Below are 19734 nucleotides of genomic sequence, written 5' to 3'. Positions count from 1 at the left end.
ATTCAAATCCAAACTTGGCCTTTACTAGCTGTGTGACCACAGGTAAATAAATCACTTCACCTCTGTGGGTCTCAGTATCCCTCCTCCATAAAATGGAGATAATAACACCTATGATACCTACCTCAGACAGAGGTTAGAAGGTTCAAATGAGATAATATACACACAGTACTTTGAAAACACATATATAAATGTTAGTCATTAACTAGAATCACTTGATGTTCTAGACACCAGACCTATCAAATACTTGATATTGTTGTCTGGGTACATAAACTGAGGATTTCTTGCCTTCCTCTGCTGCCTTAAAATAACCTATATGTTTTTGAAGTGATGATTTCATTGCTCAAAACATTTTGAAACAGTCCTTTGAAATTATCTTCAAATTGAGTTACTTAGCCACATAGGAAAACCAGCCTCATTACTTTATAATCCCATCTCATTTTCTACCAATGATTATATTATCTGGTCTGATCACCTACTGTATTTGCCAGATATAGTACCCAATGACTTGGCTTTTAAAAAAAATAGTAAATAACTAAAATTATTCCTCAAAGCATGGAGTTTTGACACCATTAAAAATATCCAAAAAGAAGAAGGCCGCATAGGCTCTAAAAAATATAGATAAATATATTTCTATCTATTTTTTGTGAAGATTCGGACTCTCTATCCTGACTAAGCTAGAAGTCCTGGGGCTATCTGCGGGTTCAACCACATTCTAATTGACACAGGAGATTTGCCCTGCTGTGTCTGACCTGGACTACTTCACTTTTCCTTAAGCAGTCTGGTTCCTGTGCCTATTAACTGAGGTGGGAGGGTGGAAGGGGTGGGGGGAAGAGATGGTTGAGGAGGGTCACCATATTAATGCCAAACTTAGCCCACTGTAGCTCAGAACTACCAATCTCAAGCAGTCTATGAGACTCAGCCTCTCTGCTACCAGGGATTACAGAGGTGAACCACCACACTTGGCTAAAAAAGAAATTTTAAAAATAATTTTGAACCTTGGAACAATGGCAGTACCTCCCAATGTGACTGTTTTATTAGAAAGAAAACTCATTCAACTGATTCAACAGATATTTGAGTTCCAACTTAATGCAAGGCAATGTGCTAGTTGATTTGGAAGACACTAGATAATTTCTTCTATGGTTGGTAAAAACTCTTCCATGTTTCCATCTATTCATATGCCTCATACATTTACAGATTTATGGCGTGATGTTTCAAATTTGTTATATCCATTTTTCAAGGAAAGTTTAAGATTATCTTTCAGAATCAAAGAACTAATACAAATTCTGTAAAATGCGACCTCGTCTTGTTGGTTCAGAGACCAAAGACATAGAAATAAGAAATACTTTTAAAAAAATAAAGGATGATAAACATAATGTATTACCTCTATTTTCAGGCTGATCTTGGGGAAACACCAACAGAGTCTAAGAGTGAACCCAGACCAGCACCAGCCGAGAATGGAGTCAATCACACTACATCACTGGCACCGAAACCACCATCTCAGGTTGTCCACAGTCAACCAGCCCCAGGTAACTGACAATACAAGTTTTGTATAAAACATAAGGAAACTAATTCTCAATATTGTGTGTGATATATAAGGGAACCACATGGATTGTTGAATGGAAAAAATAAATGAGAAATTCATACTTATTCCCTGAGCAAATTTAAGCCTAATACTTAGCAGGCAAGCAAGCCTAATACTCCCTGATCAAACCTAAGTTACTCATCTTTCTTACGCCTTTTGAGAAAGGTTTAACAGTGATTGTCATTCATTTATCATGCAAGGCATTTGAAGCATTGGCTTATAGCTATTTAGTGCTGTGGGAAGATTTATCATTTCCAAATCTGAACTTTACTATAATGTTGTATCTACCTTAAATGTTTGCCCTCTTCCTATCCACCTATGCAAATCTTACCTATCCTTCAAAGTCAAGTTCAAATTCCCCTTCTTTCATGAGCCTTTATCTGGCCACCTCATCCTTCATTAAATCTTTTTTTTTTTAATATGGCTTCAGTTATCTCTTTTCAAATAATTGCCAGGTCATTTTACCAATCAATTGCCAAATCTTGTCATTTTATCCCTTACATATGTACTCTTCTCTCCTTTTTCCATTGCGGTCTAACCCCTCATCACCTTCTACCTGTGACATTTAAAAAGATTAGAGGGACATAGTTTCTGGGTAATTTAATCATTTTATTAAGAAGGCCAGCAGGTTATTAAGAAAAGGATAATCATTTGGTCATTTCTCTTAGACCAAAGACTCCTAATGGTAATGGGGGTCACAGTTTATATGACCTTCTAGAGGAGGTGTTCCCAAAGGGTGCCTACTCTAATTTGATTGGTTGATCAAATGGGAGGTGGGCAAACTTTGACTTAGGTAATGGTCAAAGAGACATCAATTTCCATGTTACCTATCTTGATAATAGGGGGAATCAGCATTTTCCCAGGACCTGTCAGAGCAAATACAAGGAGCAGGAATATACCCAATTAGTGGGAACTTAGAATTTCTTTTGCTGTCTGATTAGATATTGGCCTGGCTAAATGTCTAAGAGAAGTTTCTTACACTGGTTGGTTTCTGAATGAGGAAGTAGAAAAGGGGGAAAACCTTGGTCCTAATACAATAATTAGTTATTGAATATAAGGGAGAAATATTCATTTCTCACAACCTGAACTATTGCAATAGGCTTCCAATTGTTTTCTCACTTTCAAGTTTCTTCCCACACTAATCCATCCTCCACAAAGAGGCCAAAGTCATTCTAAAGTACAGGTAGACTCATGCCATCCTCATACTTAATAAATTCCAGTGGCTACCCATTATCTCTTGCATATGGCATTTTAAACTCTTTACAACCTGGTTGCTTCCTATCTTTCTAGGTTTCTTACAAATTACTCTCCTCCACAGAATATATGGTTCGGCCATATTGGTTTCCCTGCCCTTCCTCACACAAGACACCCCATTTCTCGTCTCTGTGCCTTTGAACTAGTTGTCACTTACCTTGGAATACTCTCCCTCTTCACATCAATCATTCAGGATCCCTTAGTTCCTTCAAGAGCTAAGAATCAACTTTCAAATATCACTTTGCGTAGGCGACCTTTCGCAGTCTCCATAGCTGCCAGTGCCTTCTTTTAGGTTACATTTCTTCTGTTTTGCATACATCTTGTATAAATAGGTATTTATAATGTACATCTTATCTCTCCCATTAGAATATGAACTTCTTGAGGGTAGGGCAATTTTGCTGTTTCTTTTTATCCCCAGTGCTTAGCACAGTGCCTGCATCTAGTAAGTGCTTAATTAACGCTTGTTGATTAATTGATTTAGAGTTGAAAAGGACTTTAATTTGATTTCCTGTAGTCCTATTACACATGTGGTCTCTATCATTTATTTAATCATATGCTGTGTCACATTATTGTCTATTTCATGTGACTGTCTTGGGTTGCTCTTTGGACTCGAAGCTTCTTGAAGGCAAGACCTGTATTATTTTTCTTTTGCCCTCTTTTTTAAAATTTTTTTATATTCATATGTTATATATATTATATTATATATTTATATTTATATTGCCCTCTAGTGTTATGATAGATGATAATATTGTATTTGTTAAAATGAAAAATATTGTATTTGTTAAAGTGAATAATAAAATCAAAGAAAGGGAAAAGGAGTCACTATATAGTACAGTGTCTTTGTTCTCCTCCTGACCACTCCTTCTCAGTCTCTTTAGTGGATCCTTCTCCAGATCATGCCTTCTAATCATAGGTGTCCCACAGGGCATCTCCTGAGTCCCTTTCTCCTCTCCATTTCACTTAATCCCGTCAGCTCTCATACATTTAATTACCATCTCTATGCTGGTGATCTGAAATCTACCTATCTTGCCTCAACCTCTTTGTTAACCACTAGCCTTGCATCTCCAACTACCTTTCAAACAACTTGAATTTGATGTCCAGTTGTTTCAGTCATTTCCAACTCTTCATGACCCCTACTTGGAGTTTTCTTGGCAAAGATACTGCAGTGGCTCGCCATTTCCTTCTCCAGCTCATTTTTACAGATGAGTAACTGAGGCAAACAGGGTTGAGTGACTTGCCCAGGGTCACACAGCTAGTAAGTGTCTGAGGCTAGATCTGAACTCAGGAAGATGAGTCTTCTGGCTTCAGACCCAGCTTTCTATCCACTGCACATCTCTTGAATACACTCCCTTCTCTCCTTTGATGTTGCCAACGTTCTGGTGCAGGGCCTTATCACCTCACATCTGGACTATTACATTAGCTTGCTGGTGGGTTGGCCTGCCTCAGGTCTCTCCCTACTCTAGTCCATCCTTCATATAGGCACTAACGTGATTTTCCTAAAGCATCGGTCCAACTATGTTTTACTCTCCCAATTCACTGTACTCTAATGGCTCCCTATGACCTCCAAGATCAAATACAAAATGCTCTACTTGGCATTCAAAGACTTTTACAACCTAGGCGCCTCCTACCTTTACAGCCTTCTTATACCTTACTCCCTGCCATGTACTCTTTAATCCAATGACACTGACTTCCTGGCTGTATCATGAATAAGACACTCTTTCTCTCGCTTCTGAGCATTTTCTCTGGCTGTCCCCCAGGCCTGGAATGCTCTCCCTCCTCATATCCACTTACTGGCTTCCCTGACTTCCTTTAAATCCCAACTAAAAGCTTCTTTACAAGAAGCCTTTGTCTACCTCTGTTAATTCTAGTGCTTTCCCTCTGCTAATTATTCCCTGTTAATCCTGTTTATTATTTGTGTATATTTGTTGTCACCCTCATTAGATTGAGAGCTCCTTGAGGGCAGGAATTGTCTTTTGCCTCTTTTTTGTATCCTTAGCATAGTGCCTGGTACATAGAAGGCATATAATAAATGTTTATCAAGTGAGTGATTCTGGTTAGTTTCTATCTCATCACATTATTATCAGCACAATATTTCTCATAACTTTCATTAGTTGAAAGATTCTGGTTGGTGAAAATACTGGCAAAAAAAAAAAATAAAATTCTTCAAATAGTAAATTTAGTTCTCCTAATACACAAATGGAAGCCAAGGCTGATGGATCTCTAGAGCAGTAGACTTCTGAGCCTCAGTGCTGAGGTGTCTACCCTAAGTTTACTCATTATGAGCCCTTGAGGTGATGGGGAGGGAAGAAAGAGCCAGCTGTTTAAGGAATGGCAGACCAGTCCAGGTCAAAAACAGAGCAGGTCAAAGCTTCCTGGCTTATCAGTGGCAGGGTCGGCCAATGAGTGGTAGTGGCACTTCCAGACTGGGCAAGATAGTGAGACCAAGTCGCACAAAACAAACAAATGAAGAAATTCATTGAAATTGTGCAAATAGCACTGAAGTGAGGACTCCTGGATTCAAATCTCAGCTCCTACAATGACCAACATTAAGTAAAGTGGGAAAAGCCCAAAGGTCACACATTTGCAAAAGCATAAGGATTTAAAATAAAATACTTCAGTCTTCTGAGTCTCCAATTCTTCCTCTGTGAAATGGATATATTTTTACCACATAACTTCCAGGACTGTTTTAGGAAAGTGCTTTCTAAAGTATAATAGAAATGTGAATTATTTTTGTTATTGTTACCACTACTACAACTGTTTTTGCAAAAGTTAATATTTATCTTGATGTTTGTCAGTTTCATAAAAAAATAAAGGCAATCCCTGAAGTATTAGATATGTCAAGAACCTGTGGTTTCACTCAGTGGGATCTCCTCCACACAGGCACATATTTAATCATCTTTAAGTTATAGCCTTAGAGAGCTGCCTGAGCTTCAGAGAGATAAAGTGAATTGTCCATGGTCACCAGTGTCAGTGGTAGAATATGAAGTGAATTCTTGCTGACTGCAGGGCTACCACCCTACACAATACTATGTTGCCTGTCTAAAAATGAAAACTTTAAAAAAAAAACTTTCAAGTGAAATATTTTCCAGATATAGACTCCAGTGATTCATGTACCATCTAAAATCTAAGTCATTAGAATCCATGAGCAAATATTCACATTTATAAACACCAAAGTTATGATAGATTTTTATACTTCAAAACTTCGCTATTTTCATTTGTGCCAAAAGGTGGCAGTAGTAATCTTATGTTGTATTTGGTTAAAAGCATTGAGTATTTAGCATCCCTGAATAAAATTCTCTCCTCTCCTTGCCCACATGAACTGTATTCATGATTTCATTTTTTCCAGGATTTGTTTCCAAGCTGTACAAGTGAAAATGGAATAAGTATTTGTTCGCAATGTCTGCATTCTCTGTGTAACAACCTAAGTTTGGAGACATACTTTATGCAAGGAAAGACCAAAAAACAAACAAACAAAAAAAAAAAAGGACAACTAAAAAAAAAAATCTTTTCTTTCTCTTTAATTTTAGGTTCGGTAAAAGCACCTGCAAAAACTGAAGATCTTATTCAGAGCGTCTTAACAGGTAAAGTAAAAATACCCCAATACCCAGAGCTCCTTGCTTCAGGCTAAGGTAAAGGGATGTGTGTGTGCACACTCAGATACTCCCTTTATTTGAATATTCCCTTAACCTTTCTTCTCTGTCATAAGGAAACTTGTCACTTTATAAACACCAGTTTTAGTATCAGTTAGGGATTAGATCAATGACAAAAATATTGAAGAATGACTCGCAATCAGAGAGTGTCTTAAGCCCTAGAATAATGACTCATTAAATAGTAACATCTGTTTTTAAATAGAGATTACTAACATGCTTTTCCATTAAAGCCTTTCTCTGATACCTCAATGTAGCATGGAGGTGACTTAGGTTTTGTAAAGCCTTTATTAATGAAACACAAACTCTGGCACATGCAACCAAGTATACTGTATTATCTTTCATGTGAAGACTTAAGTACTATAGCTAATTTTGATAAGTCTTTGTCCTAGCCTGAACACAGGACAATTTCTTTTTTGTTTTGGCCATGGCAACTCTTAAAAACCATTTATGAGTCATAGGTGAGTTGCATTCTTCATTGATGGAGGCAGTACTGACAATGAAGAAATCACAAACTCTTAAAGTATTGAAATAAAAATTTCAAAATAATCATGGATGAGTTATTGATCATAATATTAACCACAATTGATCACAGTGACCTCAATAGACCCATTACAGAACTAAAAACAGTTGGCAGTTGGAAACACAGAATCATATGTACTTTTGATAATAATTATAGCTAAATGACATCTGAGAATTCTTCCATCTCTCAGATCCTATGAATATACCTATGGTACTTCTTTATCAGTCATATAAATGTACTTCCCACATTCCGTGTACTTGAAACACTTTTAAGTGGATATTGTAAACCTTTGGTTACCAAAATTTACAGGCACATATTAGACAAATAAGAATTTACACATGAGACATATTAGCCAATTATATTAATCAATTAACCAATTATAGAGTCAGTCAGTTTTCATAATGATCAAGCTAAGTCCCAAAGAAGAGATGAAAAAATGTACTTCCCTCCTTTCCTTGCAGGCAGGAAGGACAGTATGGGTGTGGAACATTATATATACTGTCAGACTAGATTGTTGTATTTGGTTGTTTTTGCTGAACTGCTTTCAAGAAATGACTGGTTAGATAAGGGGAGGGGAAGGAAGGAAACAATGTCTAAGTACCAGGCCCATAAGTACTTTATAAATATCTCATTTCATCGTCACAACAACCCTGCTAAATAGGATTATTGTTATGCCTATTTTACAGTTGAAGAAACTGAGACAGAGATTAAATGACTTGTCCAGTGTCTCACAATTAGTGTTTGAGGCCAGCGTTGAACCCAGTATTTTCCTGACTCCAGGCCCAGTGCTCTATCCCCATGCTACCTCGCTGCATCTATATTTAATCTATTTGTTTAAATACATTCAGAAATGAAAGTAATATAAAATAAAATGTAATAATGAAAATTTTAAAAGAGCACACATTAAAAAAAGAATAAGTCAATTTAAACCCGAGAGCCAATAAATAAAGGTACCTACTTTTCCCCTCAATGTCTCTATAGAAAGGCACTTGAATAATGTCCAGATTTAAACTGTGAAATAAAATGATAAACCATTAAAACAACCAACAAATCTATGAGATGATATTTCAGTTCAGGATTTCAGAACAAATTTTTTTTTGATCAAGAAACAGCAGGATGAGCTTTAAAAGTGTCCCTAACTTTGCAGTCATATGAATTGTGATTTATCTGGGTTCAGAGGTGGTATATAACCCTCATCACTGTTTCCCCATCCACCCACCCACATAAACAGACATGTGGAAAGGCTGGAGCCATCTTCAATTCATTTGATTCAACAACCCTATATTAGGCATTTCCTGTGTGCCAGGTGCTGTGTTAGGTGCCAGAGGTACTTGAGTGAAATAATTCCTGCCCATATTTTCCTGATTTCATATAACGTGTTCACAAATAAAAATACAAAATTATAGGAGAAAGTAACTCACAACCAAGCAGATCAGTAAAGGCCTGGTATATAGCAGGTGGCACATGAATTTAGCCTTGAAGGGAACCAAAGATTGGAAGAAATGGAGGTAAGGATGCAATGCATTCTACCTCTGGGGGAAAACCTAAGCAGTGAGCTATTTGGGGTGCTAATTTCTTGACTGGATTTTTCATAATGTCAATTACTCTAGTATCAACCTATTATCCATTCTGTAATTAATTTTCTTTCCATATATATAGTTATTAATGTCACAAAAATGTTTGATTTATTCAAACATTGCATTTTTTAAAAAAAAGTTTTCAGTATTACAAGCTGAATATTTTAATCTAGGGCCACAAACATTAAGAACAATAAGCTGATGACAGGTCCACGTAGTATCATTCAGAATATATTAACAGCAGCACTCCAGCTTATCCAAAGATTTTAATTCCTTGGATATAGATTCTGCAAAATAATATTGGCCCATCTTTCCCAGGATCCCCAAAAGAAGGAATCTGACCCATTAGTAAATTTTGGTTGAACGTTCCTAAAACACTTGTCCTTTTAGTTATCTGCTACTGTGTTTTTTTGCAGATGTGGAAGCCCAGACAATTGAAGAGTTAAAGCAGCAGAAGTCTTTTGTTAAACTTCAGAAGAAACATTACAAAGAAATGAAAGACCTTGTGAAGAGACATCACAAGAAAACCACTGACCTCATCAAAGAACACACTACAAAGTACAATGAGATCCAAAATGATTACTTGCGAAGGAGGGCTGTCCTAGAAAAAAACGCAAAAAGGGACAGCAAGAAGAAGTAAGTTGAATGAATGTCCTTTCTTATTTTAACACCAAAAATCTGAAACCAGTCACATGATATTTGAGGTTCTTGAAGATTTTATTCTAAGAAAAGGCAATCTGGTAGAGTGGAAAGAGCTACGAATTCAGGGTCAGAGAACCTATGTTACAATCCCACCTCTGTCCCCTAATTACCTTTGTGACCTTGGGCAAGTCTCTTGAATTCTCTAGACTTCAATTACCATATCTGGAAAATGAGGTTTATTGGACTACATGTCCTTTGAGGTTCTTGCCTGCTCTGGATTTCTGATTGTGCTAGAAAATAATATACTCTACCCCCTCAGTTTAGCCTCCTCTGATGGGTTGAGACTCTCTAGTGAGAAGTATGGAGATCAAATAATATACCCTATATGCATTAGGGCAGCTAGGTGGCACAGTGGATAAAGTGCTGGGGCGGGAGTCAAGAAGACTCATCTTCCTGAATTCAAATCTGGCCTCAGACACTTACTACCTGTGTGACCCTGGACAAGTCACTTAACCCTGTTGGCCTCAGTTTCCTTATCTGTAAAATGAGCTGGAGAAGGAAATGGCAAGCCACTCTAGTATCTTTGCCAGGACAACCTCAAATGGGGTCGCAAAGAGTCGGGCACAACTGAAACATCTAAACAACAACAAAATATGCATTACTGTAAACACCCTTAGCCACTGAAATCCTTGTGGCTGAATTTTGCTTTGAAAACAGTTGATAAACACAGGAGACACATAAGACTGGTTTAAGGCAATGAAGTGTCCCATGATAGGACAGTAACTTATAGTGGAAAATTTTCACATTCTCTTTCCTTAATTTGTTGTTCAATGCTTTTCACATCTTTGGGGTTACCGGGGAAAGGACAATTAATTTTCTACAAACCCTACTCGGGACTCTTACCTTTTGCCTAGAATATAAGTGAGATATCTTAGATACTAAAGGCAGGCAGGTGGTGCAACGTATAGAGCTCTGGGCCTGGACTCAAGAAGATCTCATCTCCCCGAGTTCAAATCTGGCCTCAGACACTTACTAGGTCTGTGACCCTGGGCACTCATTTCACCCTGTTTGCCTCAGTTTCCTCATCTGTAAAATGAACTGGAGAAGGAAATGGCAAATCACTCTAGTATCTTTACCAAGAAAACCCCAATGGGGTCACGAAAAGTCAGACACAACTGAAACAACTGTACAAAAACAACAACGACCTTAGATACCAAGAAAATATGATGTATTTTATCTACTAATTTGAAGGTTTTTCTGCTAAATATGTGTTTAGTCTTAAACAGCAAGGTCTAGATAAATTCAGTTTTTGTGGAATTCTATTGCACTTTGAATTTACTTTGATCACTCATATAAGATACATAATGCAAATTTATAATCTATGTTACTGTGTATGGCCAGTTTCCATAAACAATATTTATTACATTCAATGTCCAAAAGAAAATTGGAAATAAAAATCTAGTTTCCTGTTAACAAAGTTAACATTGTTTCATTATGGCTCAAACATGTTCCTTCCTTAAGGTTAGTTAATCTTCATATTTTTTTTCAAAGTAAAATTTTATTTCAAGTATTAAAAAACTCAGAGTTTAGGAAATTAAATGTAGATTTTTTTAAAGTAAAACTATCATTTTAGACTCATTGTATTTTAGAGTACATTTTATTTCCAGCTAGAAATTCTCAGTGGATTGCATTCTCCTTACATCATTAGTCTAACTATTGGCCTGTAGCTACAGAATACAAATTACTAATTTTTTTTTAAAAATTTTTTCAGTAGACTTCCAGAATGTTCCTTGTACTGAAAAAGAACAAATGAAAAGGCATGGTACAATTAAAGACTGTCAGTGATCTGAATAACTTTGTAGAGGCACATGTGGAATATATTATGTACTAACTGAGGTTTCAATTTGGAGAAATCATTGTCATTGAAAACTGAAGTGCTGTTTGCCTACTGCTAAAGCTTCGGTGCTCTACCTCAGTATGTTTAATAATTAGGCTGCAATATTATTCTGAATCTTGTTATACCAGCTTTGTGGTGAAATGGGTCCCATGCTGTCACATAAAGGCTGTAATTAGGCACACTTGCATATGGAGAATATGAAATGACCAAACATGCTCCCCTAAATTAAAAACAGATGTCCCAGGTTTAGTTCTATCAAAATTTCTTAATATCCATGAACAATATAGATTTTTTTCTGATCATTATCTGTTAGCACCATTGACAGAAATACTGATACAAAACTGTAGCTAAGTTTTCTCCCATACTTTGGAAGGGGGAGAAAGCCTCTATAACTTTAGCTTCTCTCGTGTCTTATTTTTATTTAGTTCCAAGTTCTTGTCTCCTATTTGAAGAAAAGGCCTGCCTTAACAGGCTGCCTGGTGCCAGTTTATCCAAGTAAATGAACTATCAACATTCCAGTTGGGTCACTGTGTTGAAAAGAGTAGAAGTAGAAGTCCAATGTGGTCATCCTGGGCAGCTGTTTATTCTTCTCTCCCAGAGTGGCCCTAATTTAAAATGGCAAAAGAAGTATCCTGTCAGCCTCTTCTCCAACCCTCTCTCTCCCTGTCTTTTGTGTTTGTACAAAAAATACAAATGTCAGAAAAATGACCCCACAATTCCAACCAAAACCAACACTTCAGGATCATTTGTTTGCATTCTTTAAAATGTTCTGCAAACTCTATCAACCTCCCTATTTAATCATCCTCATCTCTTCACTTGCACCTAAATTTCTTGACAAGCGTACAATTTTGGCAGTGTGGCATCGTCAAGGTTGGAGTTGAGATTTGGAAGACCAGAGTTCAAATTCTGCCAACCTCCAAAGTAACTCATTTTCTGGATGCCTCAGACAACACCTTGGAATTTGTCTACTATGTCATAGATGGGTGTAGGAATTCCACCACTGATGAATTCATAGATCTTCCATGTACTTTTATGCTATTTTGGTACAGATACAACAGAAGAGGTTGTATAGCAGGGAAAAGCAGGGTTGTATAGCATAATGATGATGATGATGATGATGGTGATGATATTTATAATAATAATAGCTAACATTTATATAGCACTTACTGTGGGCTAGGCACTGTACTAAACACTTCATGATCACTATCTCGTTTAATGCTCACAACAATCCTGGGAGGTAGGTGCCATTATTATATGCACTTTACAGAGGAGGAAACTGAGGCAAACAGAAGCCAAGTTACTTGCTCAGGGTTACATAGCTCATGAGACTGAGACTGAATTTGAATTCAGGTCTTCTTGACTCCAGGGCCTGAGCTCTATCCACTGCACTGCCTAGCTTTATAGTAAGCCTTTAATAAATGCTTGCTGACTGACTGACTGACTGAATTTTCCAAGTGAATCTCTTGGGCTTGGTTTTGCAGATCTGAACCCAGCAGCCCTGATCACGGCTCTTCAACAATGGAACAAGACCTGGCTGCCCTGGATGCAGAAATGACACAGAAACTGGTGGAATTGAAGGACAAGCAACAGCAGCAGCTACTGAATCTGCGGCAGGAACAGTATTACAGTGAAAAATACCAGAAACGAGAACACATCAAGCTGGTAAGTCAGAGAAGCACAAGCCAATTTCAGAACTGCTCTTAAAACCAGTCACAGACCAGAGATCTGCGTTATTGGGGTTAAAATCTTCCCCTGCCTACATTTCTTGGGATCACAAAACTTAACCATTCATTTCATTTCAACAGACATGTATGAAATACATATTATGTATAATGTATGTAATCAAATACATATTAAGTATATAATTAAGTACATATTACATGTGTGATTAAATGCATAGTATGTATTATTAAATATATTATATATTATTAAATACATATTATGTATTATTAAATACATATGATTAAAACACTACAGATCCTAGGAGTTGAGCACGTAAAATCAAATGTGGGTATTCATGCATGTGTGTGCTTCTAGACGTGTTTTTTAAGAGGAAGGCGATGAGAAGGAAATCTTCTCATCCAATGAAGATCAGCAACTTCTCCGCACTTTTTATTCTCAGAGAGCAGCCCGGGGCCCTGAGAGGTTAATTGACCTGCCCAGGGTTACACAGTCAGATTGTGTCAGAGGTGGGAATGATCCCAAGTCTAACTGGCTTCAAAACCAGTTCTCTATACACAACATATGGATGAATCTCATGCAAGGCTATGACATAGAAACAAATGGCTAAGATATAAGGCAGAGTGGAATAGGGGCAAAAAGAAAACTCCGACAAAACGTTCTAGGAAAATTGGAGGAAGAAGAGATCACTTTCCACTGGAGATATCAGGGAAGGGGTAGCACCTGACCTAGGCCTTAAAGCCAGGATTTAGGAGGAAAAAATGAGAAGGAGTAAGTTCCAGGCACCACGTGTAGGTTAATACATGTCCTTGTCAAAAGTGAAGCCATTTACACGTAGGGATTTCAAAGTGGTATCAGATGACTATACATTTGTTACAAGAGTTTTCTTTCTTTTTCTTTTCAATGGGTAAGGGGATTGGGAAGAGGGAGAAAATAGATTTTTGTTTACTAAAAAAAAATAAACAAAATTAAACATAAAAAAATGCAACGTGATACCAGAACTTGAGGCATTTAGCCTGGAGAAGAGACAGCTTAAAAGAAGCATGCTTGCCTGTCTGAAAATATTGAAAGTACTACCCTGTCAAAGAGGGATTAACCATAATAAACCTAAATCCAAAGGAAGAATTAAGACCAACGTGTGGAAACCACAGGTTTTAGTTCAACAGCTTAATTTGATTCAGCAAACATTTTTTAAGCACCATTATGTTCAATGCAGGCCTCAAAGCCAGGAAGATACTGGTTCAAGTTTCATCTGTGACTGGCTCTGTGACCTTGGACAAATCACTTAACCTCTACATGCTCTAAGCACCTCTCTGAAAACTGTCAAGTTTGATCCATATCAGTAGAAGGTGTTTATCTCATCCAGGAGTTCTCCATACAAGTGAAATCACAGCTGCCATCCCTATACCCATGTACAAGGAACTGTGCTAGGCAGGAGTGTTACAAAAGCAAAAATGACACCATTCTCCACCCTGAAGGAGCCAACATTTGACTAAGGAACTCTGACTTGTAAATAAATAGTACATAGAAGTTTAAGAAGGAAAAGGGTATTAATAATTTGTTGAGTGAGGGAAAGTCAGAGAAGGGTTCTATTTAATACTATTTAATAGTTAATTTAATTATTATTTATTTAATTTAATTACCAATTATTTATTTAATACTATTCTTCACTGTGCTGGAAAAAGAAAAGAATTTGGATAGCATAGTGAGGAGATGGAATATCACATTTGGAAAAGAGCTAGTAATCTAGTTTGGCTAAAACAAGAATGTGGCCAAAGGAATAGTATCAAATAAGCTTAGAAAGGTAGAGCTTCTTAACATTTAGAAGTATATAAAAATATGATGGCCTGCTTCATGGGGTAGTGAGTTCCTTGATACTGGAGGTATTACAAGAAAGGACACAGTGATTATGAGCATGTCATTGGCTAATGCATTTTTTTTAAATGCCACAAATTTAAAACTTAAAATAGGAAGCTTAGTTCAGTGTTTTCTCATTAGCTCTCCATTTTTAGTTACTCCCTGTTGGCAGGTGAGCAAAATAATTTTTTTCACTCAAAAACAAGGCTATGCTGATTGGTACAGGAACCCCAAAGCCGTATGTACTGGGGGAAGTGGTATGTCAGCCAGGGGATTTATTTTGCTTTTCCTATCTCAATATATGTCACCTCCTTTGCATTATATTGATGTTCTTTCTCCCTGTATTTTTGTTCCTTATTCCTGGAACCAAGTCTGGTGGGTTTCTCCACAGTGAGCTAGCCATCGACTATTAGAGTCTCTTGAAAGGCTACCAGTAGATGGATGATGATGTTAGTTATATTATAATGTGCCTGGTCACTCTTTTTTCTCTCTCATTCAGCATATTCTTCCCTTTCAAAACAACTTAGTGTGAAGTGTGTTTTGCTTGAATGTATCCATACCCAGCTGGGAAGGACACATCCATCACACATAGTATATTATAATCTATGTCCCCTTCCATCTCAGTTTGCAATGACTGAAATCAGAAAATTCACTAATAGTGCTTCTAAATAGGCAATCTCTTATCTGAATCATTCTTAAAAACTGATTATGCAAATCTCAAACTAAATTTTCTTGCCTATTATAAGAGCAAAACTGGTACAATTCTTCCAGAAATTTCTACTGCAATGGCACAGACTTTGTTTTGATGATGAAATTAAAATATAATAAAAAATGTATCTCCCTCAGATTCTGACAGTAACATAATCAGTTTATTCAATTTCTATATCCAAAGATTTTTTTTCCCTAAGCTTATATATTTCTTAGTGCATGAATTTAGGACTTCTTAGTCATATAACCTTTATTTGAAATCATATCAAGCTTTTTTCAACTGCATGATATGATTGTTCAGCACCAACAATTCCTGATTTTCAAATGGCAAAATTTAACTATGTTTTAAAAACCCTGTTTAAAGTATTACTCCTAGCTATGATGCTTAGAATTCTGGTAGCTATCACTAGTTGAATGGATATCTGTTAATGGGCAAATATGGGATCTCCTCAAGTTTAGATAAGAGAAGCAGCAATAGTGTGTGTATATGTGTGTGTGTGTGTGTGTGTGTGTCTGTGTATAAGCAAATAATCCTTTTTCTATAGACATAAAACTCATAATAACAGCACAATTTAACTAAGGCTCACTATTCTTGTTTACTCAGTTAAAAAAGATTTAATGAAATACAAATATCTGGGTACAAGTAAAATACTTTCTCTCATTAAATCCAACTGTTATCAATTACCACTTAACTTTATCTTTTCTGTTCTACTCTCAGAAAAACCTTCAAGTTCTCTTACTTTTATTGCATCTAAAAGTCCTGGAGCATGACCCTTAAAAGGCTGTCAGTAGGTTAAGGAATGATAGCCCTTACAAGTTCTTTCTCCAAGGTTAGCTAGCAGGCATTGATGCCAAGACTTCCTTAAACCATTGCTCAGTTCCTAATACAACTTCCCTGTCTTCTTAGATTTAGGGAATCTAATCTACTTTTTCTCTACTCCTTCATTTCTGCAAGTTTTCTCTTTTAAGTCAGAAACAAAATGATGAAGGAAAAAAAAAAAGTCATGTTGCTTTTCTCTCATATGTTAAAGTCTAACTCCAAGAAAACTTCTCAGCTGTTAGGGGAAAATTACTTAGCAACCAGCTCAGCCCATTTGATTTCATCAGTACTTAAATAGCATTGTCTCATTTGCCTTGTACTTAAAAAATTAAAAATTAAAAAAACAAACCTTCTTAACTATTCATTAAAAAGACAAAACGTTTTTTTTCCTCCTCTGAGCATTTTAGAACAGATTTCAGTTAATGAATTAAGATATCCAGGGGGATATCGTTGCAGGTTGATGGAAAAAGCACATTGGATTTAGAATCAAAGGATGTGGGTTCTAATCTAGTTCTGCAATTTACTTACTATCTATTTAACTTTAGTCAAGTCATAGACCTCTTTGGGGCTCAGTATCCTCACCTGTAAAATGAAAGGATAGAGCTAACATAACTTCCAGGGTTGCTTCCAGGCCCGAGTCTGTAGTGCTATTTTGTACAAAAATAAGTTAGCCAAAAAATAATTCAATGCATTTCATCCATGCAAAAAATGCATTAAGGGATGGGAAATGATGTGGGGAAGGAGAGTGTTGGCTGAAGAATTTAGAAACAATGAGAAAAAAAAGCAGTAGTCAACACATGACAATGGGGTTCAATAACTGGAGAGGATAGATGAGTGCTCACATCATGAGAGATCAGAGGGATGATAGTCAAGTACTCTGGATTTAGTAGACAGAAACAGGAGCTGGGTCAAGCACTAAGCATCATAATGACCCAAATTTTTAAGGCCACAGAAAGACGAGATGGCAGTATTACATATCTAGACCTGCTAGGGACTTCAGAGAGCATCTACTCTAACCCCTGATTTTATAGATAAGGATCTGAGGTCTCAAGAGATTAAGTCACTTACCCAAAGCCACATGGGATTTGAACTCAGGTCATCTGACTCCAGGGCCTCTGTTCTTTCCACAATGCCACAACACTCTCCTATCAAGATGAGTATTCCTGACAGTTCTCTCCAGGGAGTTTGCCTGAGCCAGGCCCCAAAGAAATGACTTTCACCCTGTCTTTCATATTCACTGTTAATTTGAGGCTTGTGACCTAATAGAAAAACTTTGTGAGGCCACTGTGACTCTTTCATCAGCAAAACTGTCTCTAAAAACTCTGTCATGACAAGTGTTGAGGCAGTCTTAGTGTGGTTAGTGAGATATCTCAAGTTGGTGATATGGAAACGGAGAGAACAAGGCATTACTATACCTGCCCCAGGCCAAAGCATGTATTCAGCCAGAACTGTGTTTGGGGAAAACATTTGTGATAAATGTCATCTGTCTTTCTATAATAACAATTGGGCTAGAGTCAGCAAAGTGAATTGCTCGACCTAGATTCAGGAAGACAGAAGTTTAAATCCAACCTCAGATACTTTCTATTCTGCGAAATGGAGATAATTATAATAGCACCTACCTCCCAGGTTTAATATTAGTTTTTTGTTTTTTGTTCTTTTTGGTGAGGCAATCAGGGTTAAGTGACTTGCCCAAGGTCACACAGCTAGTACATGTCAAGTGTTTGGTCTGAGGCTGGATTTGAACTCAGGTCCTCCTGACTTCAGGGCCGGTGATTTGAACTCAGGTCCTCCTGACTTCAGGGCTAGTGCTTTATCCACTGTGCCACCTAGCTGCCCCAATTTATTCATCTTTAAAAATGGGACTAGAAATTCTTGCTGTGCTTACCTGAGGAGGTGATTATGATGAAAGCACTCTATGAAAATTTAAGATGTAAAAACTTTTAAGCACTATAGAGATATGAACTAATTTTTTTTGCCTTTACTCTAGATATTAATCCATCAATCTCATCATAAGCCCTCAAGCAATTAACCTTAAAATTCCATAATTTGAAAAGGGAATAAGTACAGTGTACCTTCATTATTCGGATCTTTATTATACCCTTCATGCTTTATCTCTGGCAAATCTAACTTCCTGCTGCCATGAAGGGCATTTTTGAGATCATTCTCTCTTTCCACCACAAGTTCATGTATAATGTGATGGAAAAAGATCATGTGAAAAGTCAAGAACTTACAAAAGCATGTGTACAAATGAGTACATAAAACATATGTAAAAAGCAAATTCAAAAGAATTCTGTGAGGGATGAGCACTGGCAACAGGAAAGAACTCCTGGAGGAAGTCCAAAGTTCCTGTAGTGCATTTTGAATGAAGTTAAAACTTTAGAGGCACCTTGATGAATTGGTGGTAGTAGGTAGAGCACTGAGCCTGGAGTTAGGAAGAGGAGTTCAAATCCCCCCTCAAACACTTACTAGTTGGGTAACCCTGGGCAAATCACCTAACCTCTTCTAGCTTCAGCTCCCTCTTTTATAATACAGGGATCACGACAGCACCTCCCTTCCAGAGTTGCTGTGAGGATCAAATGATTTAACCTTATGTAAATCACTTTGCAAATCTTTAAGATCTATATAAATGAAAGCTATTATTATTAGGTGATGAAGAGGGAGAATATTTCAGAATGGGAATAGTCTATGCAGTAGATGGAATAACATGTATGGGGAATAAGTAATAATAATTTTCATCATTATTAATAGCTAGCAATTACATAGTGCTTATTATGCCCTAGGCACTGCGTTAAGTGTTTTACAAATATTATCACGTTTTGATCCTAACAATAACAACAAAAATAATGTTGTTGTTGTTGTTCAGTCATTTCAGTCATCTTCAACCCTTCATGATGGGGTTTTCTTGGCAGATATACTGGAGTGGTTTGCCATTTTCTACTTCAGCTCATTTTACAGATGAGGAAACTGAGGCAAAATGAGTTAAGTGACTTGGCCGAGGTCACACAACTAGTAAGTATCTGAGGCTGGATTTGAACTCAGGTCTTCCTGACTCCAGACATGGCACCTAATTGCCATTAGTTCCCTAATGCTTAATAAAAGTTTTTTCATTCAGTTATTCTCCTACCTTACTTATTAGTAGAATAAACTCCAGAGCATTTTGCTTGCTTGCTTTTAGAAAGGAGCACAAAAAACTATACTGATTTCTATCAAGACTACCTCTGTGATGTTGGAGTCATAAATTTTCTAGAAAGAGGACTTGAGTTCTAGTTCTGGTTCTGACATTAATTAGCCATGTAACACTGAGCTCCTCCTGTTAACTCTGAGGCTTCAGTTTCCTCATCTTAAAATGATAATTTAGACTCGATGATCTAAGGTCCCTATTAGCATTAAAGCTCTGCGATCTAATGAAACACTCTAGAACCATAGAATCTAGAATGCAGTGCTAATCCCTTCCATCCACAGATGGAACCTCTCTGGGACTCAGTTTTCTCCACTGCAGAATGGAGAGGTTGAACTAGGTAACCCAGAAGGGCCCTTTTGGTTTGTT

At 37.0% G+C, this 19734-nt stretch overlaps 1 protein-coding gene across 2 annotated transcripts in view; it reads left to right on the top strand.

Moving 5' to 3' along the window:
• PLCB1 (phospholipase C beta 1) overlaps positions 1-19734 on the top strand; it is an 840557-nt gene that overhangs the window by 738199 nt on the left and 82624 nt on the right. For both annotated transcript variants that reach the window (XM_027840410.1, XM_027840412.1), the window contains exons 24-27: positions 1394-1526; positions 6364-6417; positions 9000-9219; positions 12604-12784. In XM_027840410.1, the coding sequence (XP_027696211.1) occupies positions 1394-1526; positions 6364-6417; positions 9000-9219; positions 12604-12784 (588 nt within the window). The remainder of the gene's footprint in view (positions 1-1393; positions 1527-6363; positions 6418-8999; positions 9220-12603; positions 12785-19734) is intronic.

The sequence above is a fragment of the Vombatus ursinus genome, unplaced genomic scaffold (assembly GCF_900497805.2).
Source record: "Vombatus ursinus unplaced genomic scaffold, bare-nosed wombat genome assembly UNPS02014841.1, whole genome shotgun sequence".
In the NCBI taxonomy this organism is placed as follows: Eukaryota; Metazoa; Chordata; class Mammalia; order Diprotodontia; family Vombatidae; genus Vombatus; species Vombatus ursinus.
Note: the sequence above shows the minus strand (reverse complement) of the source record. Positions and strands in the feature narration are given on the sequence as shown.